The sequence below is a fragment of the Malus domestica genome, chromosome 10 (assembly GCF_042453785.1).
Source record: "Malus domestica chromosome 10, GDT2T_hap1".
In the NCBI taxonomy this organism is placed as follows: Eukaryota; Viridiplantae; Streptophyta; class Magnoliopsida; order Rosales; family Rosaceae; genus Malus; species Malus domestica.
The window spans coordinates 18,013,949-18,022,194 of record NC_091670.1 but is presented as its reverse complement, the minus strand read 5'-3'; the positions used below and the strand labels follow the sequence as shown (position 1 = coordinate 18,022,194).

At 36.1% G+C, this 8,246-nt stretch overlaps 1 protein-coding gene across 1 annotated transcript; it reads right to left on the bottom strand.

Annotated features, from left to right (window-relative positions):
- Positions 1-3,280: 3,280 nt before the first annotated feature.
- On the bottom strand, positions 3,281-6,767 carry LOC139188585 (uncharacterized). Its single transcript, XM_070806196.1, has 5 exons — positions 6,491-6,767; positions 5,642-5,824; positions 4,666-5,173; positions 4,284-4,575; positions 3,281-3,973 (listed from the first exon to the last, which is right to left on the bottom strand). Exons 1-5 carry the CDS (start codon positions 6,765-6,767, stop codon positions 3,281-3,283), a joined length of 1,953 nt encoding a protein of 650 aa, XP_070662297.1.
- Between the last annotated feature and the right edge of the window lie 1,479 nt (positions 6,768-8,246).

The window sequence follows — 8,246 nt, the reverse complement described above, 5'->3', positions numbered from 1 at the left end:
GAAAGAGCTCTGAGCGTCCCCAAGGGGGGCTTGTGTAAAAGTTATGTGAAACCTTAATATTTGTATGTTAAATGAGACTACAGCAGATTGCAAGGTGGCACTACTCCAAAAACATTTAATAATGTCGCTATTATAACCGACAAAAAACAGCTCTTACTGTCGGATATTATACAAAATCCGACAGAACAGTAGTGCAGTGACGGATATACTAACTGACAGAATTGCCAGCGTCAGGAAATAAATTTTCCGACAGAAATTTCATGAAAACCGACAGTCCTTCTGTCGGAAATATTCGACAATAAATGCTAATACACTGTCGGTACAAACCGACAATAACTAAAAATTACTGTCGGATTCACATAAACTTTTTGTCCGTCACAACCTACAGCCACAATTATTAAAATTAAAAATATACAATTTACCGTCGGTCACAACCGACAGAAAACTATTCATAATTAATGATGATCCTGGAACTCCTTTTTTTTTTTTTCTGAAAGAACAAAAAAAAAAATTCGGTAAATGAATAATTTTTTTTTCTGAATGAATAAAAAATGAAATTCATTAAATAAATAAAATAAACAAAAAGTTCATAACAAAACATAATATGCATTCAAATATAACGTTCGATAATGTCATTTGAATCCGCCATAACACATAAAGTAGACGGCAAATATAAAATAACCTAAACTACGGTCATCTGCATCCGCCATATTACATAACTACACAAAAAACATTTGCCAAAATAGACAAAAGTGTCAGACATAATCGTAACGAAAACCAACAAACTATTCAGTAGCTCTCGAGCCTTCCCCCTAACCACCCTGAGCTCCTGAGCCTTATGCCGACCTTCCTTGCGAACCAACGCCTTCTGCCGATGCTCCCTGTGATCCAAAACCTTCTGCCAACCCATGTGCTTCCATATACCTCATCACATCCCCATCAAAACTACCCATCATCAACCCAGATAAGAACCTCGATGATAATCCGCCATTGAAACCACCTTGAGAAATATGTGCGTCACCTGGAGAAGCCATCTGCGGTCGATATACTACCATTGGATACTGGGGCTGAAAAGGCATATGCTGCATGGGATATACAGGCGCAGGTGGCTGTATTGGGGCCGAATGCTGTGATGCCTGAGGGCTGGGTGGTGGCCGAATGCTGTGAAGCCATAACATTATTTGTTGTTGATTCATCAACATCTGCTAATTCATTGCTTGCTGCTGCTGAAATGCCTGCTGCTGCGAGGTCTTTGATTTCTCAAGCTCAACCGTTACCTCTGCCAACTTTATGGTGGCTTCTTCCCCCCTCATCTTCAACTCATTGTTCTCAGCTACCACCTTGGCATATGCACCTTTGGATGAACTCCTGGAGGACCTGGAACCTGAAGAGCTTGCATATGACACCATCTCTGGTATCACCCCATGACCATAGCCTCGTACCCTATTTCTTGTCTCAGAACCCATGTGCTCAACATAAATCTGTGTTCGTACCTCCGACGTGTCCTCTTCCCCAGACTCGACAACAGACTGAATTTGACTCTCCATTGATATCTTTCAATACAATATTTAAACAAAAAAATAAAAAACAGATTCATCAACCCAAACAGACAGATAAACAAATTTGAAATAAAAAACAGATTCAAATTTTTATTTATGTGTTCTAACAAACGCAATAATAATTCAAAGAGAGTTCTAAATCATTTACCCCTCTCTGTTGCGAGGATTCATCAATCCATGAGTCGTCTTTCCGGGTATGAGTTGCTCGAAAAAAAGATATTGGATCCGGCTCCATCCCATGCTTTCTCTTCTTTAAATCCGTGCAAAGAGAACAACAAAATACATATTAACCCCAGTTTATATACAATAATTAAATACACAACACATATTATAAAATAGCAACACTTACAAGTTCTTCGCGGACCCGAGCAAACGTTTTTGAACCAGTAGTGTGGTTCATCCTTTTTAACTCACGATTGTACTTGTTTTTCTCTGCGACCTCCTGAGAGTTAAAAAAAAAATTAATAGACAAACATTTCAACACCGAAAAACTGATTAACAATTTTTTACCTTTGTTTTTGGATCATCCCAATACACTAACATCTCAGCCCACTGACAACCATCCACACCAGGGGGAGGTTCTAAGCGATCTTCCTCTTGTCTTTTGGTGTAATACTCTGCTTTCAAGTTGTTCCGGTATTCCTTGTAAGCATGATCCGCAACATGCAGGGTCATATTACGAATCATTGGAATTCTATCCAAGTCTTCATCTAGAAAAATGATATACCCTACATTAATAAAAACAAACATGTTACAAAAAATCCGAAATATAGGGTTGAACTATAGAAGTACAAACGAAAACATATACCTTAATTCTTTCCCAAAAACATCCTTAACATCTTCAGGTACCAACCTCCAATCCTTCTTCAATGGAATAAATCTTGGATCCCTCACCTCTGAAGCTACCAATTTTGAAAACTCAGCGACATTCTCACTAACACATTTCCCTCTCGAATCAAATAGACAAAGTTGCTTCTCTTTCCACTTTGGAATAGTAGCTCCGCGGGTCCTACGTTCACTTTGTTCCTCCATGTAACAGGGAAGAGGAGTAAAAAACCGTAGGAGTAAAAAAAGGATGAGCAGCAGAGTGAAAATAGAGAATAGGAAGGAGGAGCAGCAGAGTGAAAATGGAGAATAGGAATGAGAAGGAGAACAAGAACCGAGTGAAAATGGTGAGCAGTGAAAACGGGACAAGGAAGTCGGCTGAAGTAAAAATGAGACATAAATGAGGTTGACAAATTCTGGCGGTTGTAACCGCCACTAAATTTTAATCCGACAGAAACTTTCAACGTTGTGTCGATTATATCCGCCAGTAAATGTAAATCCCACAGACAATGTCAGACGGCGCATTTATGAATGTCAGATGGCAGATATATAAAAAACAGAGAACGCATTTATAAAGGTCAGACTAGTGTCGGTTATATCCGACAACCTACTATTTTCTGTCGGAAAGAACCGCCACAAATTTTTCCTCCTCGCTGGTTGTGCGCCTTTAATTTTTTTGAGTCAAAGGCGCGGGGAAAATCCCGCCCAAATTTTTTTTTCTCTCACTGTCGGTTATATCCGACAGGGACGTGAGTAAAAAAAAAAAATGAAACTATGTGTTTTTCAATAACATTTAAAATTTTACCACATAAACTAAAATATTTTAAATGAAAATCACCACACAAATATAAATATAGTCTAATTATTTCTTAAAAAGCATAAAGTAAATTATAAAACTATTCCATTTCATCTTCTGTTATGTCATCGGCGGCATTGACAAATTCAGGGAACTGGGTAGGCAACGGTAATACTTCGTGAAAAGGAGTCTCTTCCACGCCAACCCTTGTTTGCAAATTTTCATTGTCAAGTAAACGATCATCCAAATCAGGTATGGCATAATCATCAAGTGCATCATTATCCTCCAATACGTCAAATAAATCTCTCGGTTGCATTCGAACAACAACATGCCAATCTTTTTCAATTGTGTCCTCCACATAAAATGCTTGTAATGCTTGTGAAGCTAATATGAAAGGATCCTCTTTAAATCCCAATCGATTGAAGTTTACTAAAGTAAATCCATATTGATCGGTCTTCATACCTCTTGGACTTTCACTATTAACCCATTCGCACTTAAACAATATCACAGCTCGACCTCTGTCTCCTGCTTCGGTAGGGCCACAATATCTAACCTCAAACATGTTTATGACTCTGCCATAACAATTCACTTGCCCAATTGCACCAGGGACATTTGCAGGTACAAAGACGCCACAATTTTGATTCTTATGTTTATCATCCACAGATTTTGTACGAAATCTGAACCCATGAATAATGTGACTTTTATATTTCGTCACAACCCTACTAGGATAATTGGCTAGCCAACGCAAATCTTCAGATATCAAGTTGTCATTAGCATGACATCTTGAATTCATCTGTAATAAGTAAAAGCATATAAGTTGACATGACAAATATAAACACATCATAATTAAAATATAAAAAAAGTAATAATGTGACTGTTATATTAACTCACATGTTGCCTAAACCATTATGGAAATTCCTTCTTGCTTAGTTCCTTGATTTGTCGCATTGTCAGCCTTGCTCGACGATGTTGATTTTTCAAGAATTCCTCATGTTGCCTAGCCAATCAGATCCAAATATGCTTAACTAATTTTTCAAAATAAATAAAATTGATAAAACATTAAGACGTATGACTAGATGTTCTTACCTTCTAAATGGGCTGACCTCATCACAATTATTTAGAATGTATCTGTGGCATTGATCAAGAACATTTAACTCAAGCTCCACATTTTCTCCTGAACCCATATAACATCCTTTGGAGTAAAATATTGATAACCTACCAGATACTCCACGTCCAATACCATCTTCATTTCGACCTCTACGAGTGCGACGAGACTCGACATCTCTAAGATACAAGGAACAAAAGGACAAGCACTCATCCACCAAATATGCTTCAGCAATAGAACCTTCAGGATAACCCATATTACGAACATAACGTTTCAGTGTTTGCAAATACCTATAATTATAATACAAAACACAAATTATTATAATTACTAATTAAATTATCATTATAAATTAACAAATTTTATAAAGATTAGTTAATTACCGTTCAATTGGATACATCCATCTATATGGAACAGGCCATGCAATAGCTGCTTCTTCTGCTAAGTGAACTGGGAGGTGCATCATTACATCAAAAAATGCAGGCGGGAATATCTTCTCCAATTGACATAATGTCAAGGCAATTCTTGAATTCAATTGCTTGAAACCTTCCTTGGACTCCTTCTTGCTACACAATTGTCTGAAAATTGCACTCAACTCTAATAATATCATACTAACAGATTTAGGCAAAACCGCACGTATTGCAAGCGGGAGTAACTGCTGCATTAAAACATGGCAATCGTGGCTTTTCAATCCATGTATTTTTCTATCATTCACATGCACACATCGTGACAAATTTGATGAATAACCATCGGGAACCCGAATAGTAGACAACACTTCACAAAATGCAGTTTTTTCTTCTCTTTTCAACGTGAACAATGCTGGAGGTCGAAATGTTCTATTTCCTTCCCTACGTGGATGTTGTCCATGTCTTATGTTCAAGATTTCAAGATCTGCACGTACAGCCAATCCATCCTTAGACTTTTTATCCATATCTAACAATGTTCCCACTATATTGTCGCATATATTTTTTTCAATATGCATAACATCAAGATTGTGTCTAATCAACAAATGCCTCCAATAAGGTAGTTCATAAAAAATAGATTTCTTCTTCCACTGACTCTTATTACTTGTACTGCTCTAAGTTCGTTTTCTACGTTGCCCAACTGAAGTATCTTTCTTTGGTTTTCCAAAAGTAAATCTCAAAGTACAAAGTTCTTCAAGACATTGTAAACCAGTCCACTGCCTTGGTGCACTACGATGCTCTCGTCGACCATTAAACGTCGTGGTTTGCCTTCGAAACCTATGATCAGCAGGAAGAAAGCGTCGATGCCCTAAATAGCAAATCTTACGACTCGCCGGAAAGTAAATAGATTCTTTATCATGCATGCAATGTGGACATGCTTTATATCCATGTTTACTCCATCCTGATAACATTCCATAAGCCGGAAAATCACTTATAGTCCATAAGACGGCAGCCTTCATCGTAAAATTTTGGTTGGAATACGCATCATAAGTAGAAGTGCCCACTTCCCACAACTCATTCAACTCATCAATCAATGGACGCATGTACACATCAATCTCTTTACCGGGGCTGCGTGGTCCTGGTATTAACAGAGACAACAACAAATTCGGTTGCTTCATACACATCTAAGGAGGTAAATTGTAAACTGAAAGCACCACAGGCCATGTGCTATGGTCTTGCCTCATTTTTCCAAAAGGATTAAATCCATCGCTTGCCAACCCCAATCGGATATTTCGAATTTCTAATCCAAACTCCGGATATAAATTATCCAAATGCTTCCATGCTGGAGAATCTGAAGGATGTCTCATAAACCCATCCTTAGGACATTCAGTTGCGTGCCACCTCATGTGCTTAGCCGTATGCTTCGACATATACAATCGCTGCAATCGTGGTTTTAAAGGAAAATACCACATAACCTTAGCTGCGATTTATTTTCTAGAGCCATCATCTTCATTGACATTTTTATATCTTGATTCACCACAAACTGAGCATGCGGTCAACTCTGCAGTTTCTTTCCAATAAATCATGCAATTATTGGGACACGCATCAATCTTCACATACGTCAGACCCAAGTCATTTATAAGTTTTTTTGCCTTATAACAAGATTCAGGCAAACAATCTCCATCAGACAACATTTTTTTAATTAACTCGAGTAACGTGGTGAAGATCCCGTCCGGCATTCTTGCTAAACATTTAATCCGATACAATCTTACAACTGCCTCCAATTTTTTAAATTCCTTACAACCTGGCCACAAATCCTGATCTGCCTCTTTAAGCATCTTAAAAGAAGTCTCGACCTCTTTTGGACGCCCTTCCCTAGAAAGGGGCTCAGTAAACGGCCCAATACCTTCTTCCGTTAATGGTTGGACAAATACATCATTAAGAACATCATGAATACCAGTCAACTGATCTCCTGTTTCAATAGATGGCCCAACACCTTCTTCTTCAATCTCAATATTTTGCTCTCCCATGAAAGATTCCCCATGATGTCGCCACGAAGCATTTTTGTAATCTTTATCCATATCATACAACACAAGATGTTCGACAATAGTTTTTCTAACAAAAGTATATCGATTACAACATCTTTTGCAAGGACATCTAAACTTATTGGGGCCAACACCATTCGCAACTGCTTGATCCAAAAACAAATTAATTCCATCTGTATACGCTTCCAAATTTCGCGATATTGTCAACCAACTCTTTTCTATGTTTTACCACTGTACGGGAGCAAATATTACGTTGAAACTAAGATGCCTACAATCTTTCAATCCCTATCATGTAGGCATAACTATTAGAAATTTCAATCCCTATCTTTCAACCTTGAACAATCACAATTGCAATTTAATTTCCAACACCTATCACAGTAAAACAAATTAAAAAAGCAATAAAAGGTTAACAAAAACATATGTTTATCTACACTCTTTATTATTTATTAAATTTAAGTTTTGTATATCCTCATAGCAACTAGAGTGAAATATTAAATTAGTTAACATAATATATACCTATATTACTAAATATTACCAATTTATGTTATATTAAATATTGTCAATTTAACATAAATATTCACAAATAATATTTATCTCAATTTCTTTATAACAATTTAAGTAAATCAAATAAAGTAATGGAACACAAATATTCCTAATTTATATTACTAATTAAATTAAAATCTCTAAATAAGTAATCAAATAAGGTAATGGAACACAAATATTCCTAATTTATCTTACTAGTTAAACAAACAATTTAAACATAAAAGAAGTTTAGTAATAAAACCTGAATTATTGAAGAATTCTATCATCGATCTACACTTTATGTAATCAACCACCTAAATAAAGCTCCTGCAAAATCAAATCATAAAATAAAAATAAGCCATGAAGTGCTTGATGAAGAAACAAATAGAAGATAAAAGTATGGAAGCAAAAGAAAATGAAAAACTTACTATGAGATGAAGAGAAGAATAAGTTGAAGTGCTTGATGAAGAAATAAATAAAAAGTATGAAAGTAAAAGAAATGAAAAACTTACTGTGAGATGAGATGAAGAGAACAAAAAGATTGATGATGAAGAGTGGAAAATGATTGAAGATTGAAGATGATGATTGCGGGTTGAAGATGAAGAAATCTGAAAAAATTTTGAAGATGAAGAAATCTGAAAAACTTTTGAAGATGAAGACTGTGGGTTGAAGATGAAGGAGAGAATACAAATAATAAACTATTAACTTTCTGTCGGTTTTAACCGACAGAAAATTCAAATAATAACGGCTAGAATGCTAAAATAATAAAGTAGTAACGTTCTGTCGGTTTGTAACCGACACCGTGACCTCTAAACCGCCAAAGTATAAAAAAAAATAATTTTAAAAATATTCAAAATTTTGACGGTTTAAGAATATTTTGTGTCGGTTTTATACGACAGTAATATCCGGCAGTAATTACTGTCGGTTATATACGACAGAAAGTTGATTTTATCCGACACTAAATAAATTTTGTGTCAGATATCTTTTATCCGA

Excerpts from the sequence above, each read along its gene's own strand:
- LOC139188585 (XM_070806196.1), bottom strand. The coding sequence starts at position 6,767 with ATGGATAAAGATTACAAAAATGCTTCGTGGCGACATCATGGGGAATCT. Across the intron at positions 4,576-4,665 it reads TGGATGTATCCAATTGAACG|GTATTTGCAAACACTGAAAC; the intron begins GTAATTAACTAA and ends TTATAATTATAG. Across the intron at positions 3,974-4,283 it reads TTCTAAATAATTGTGATGAG|ATGAATTCAAGATGTCATGC; the intron begins GTCAGCCCATTT and ends TACTTATTACAG.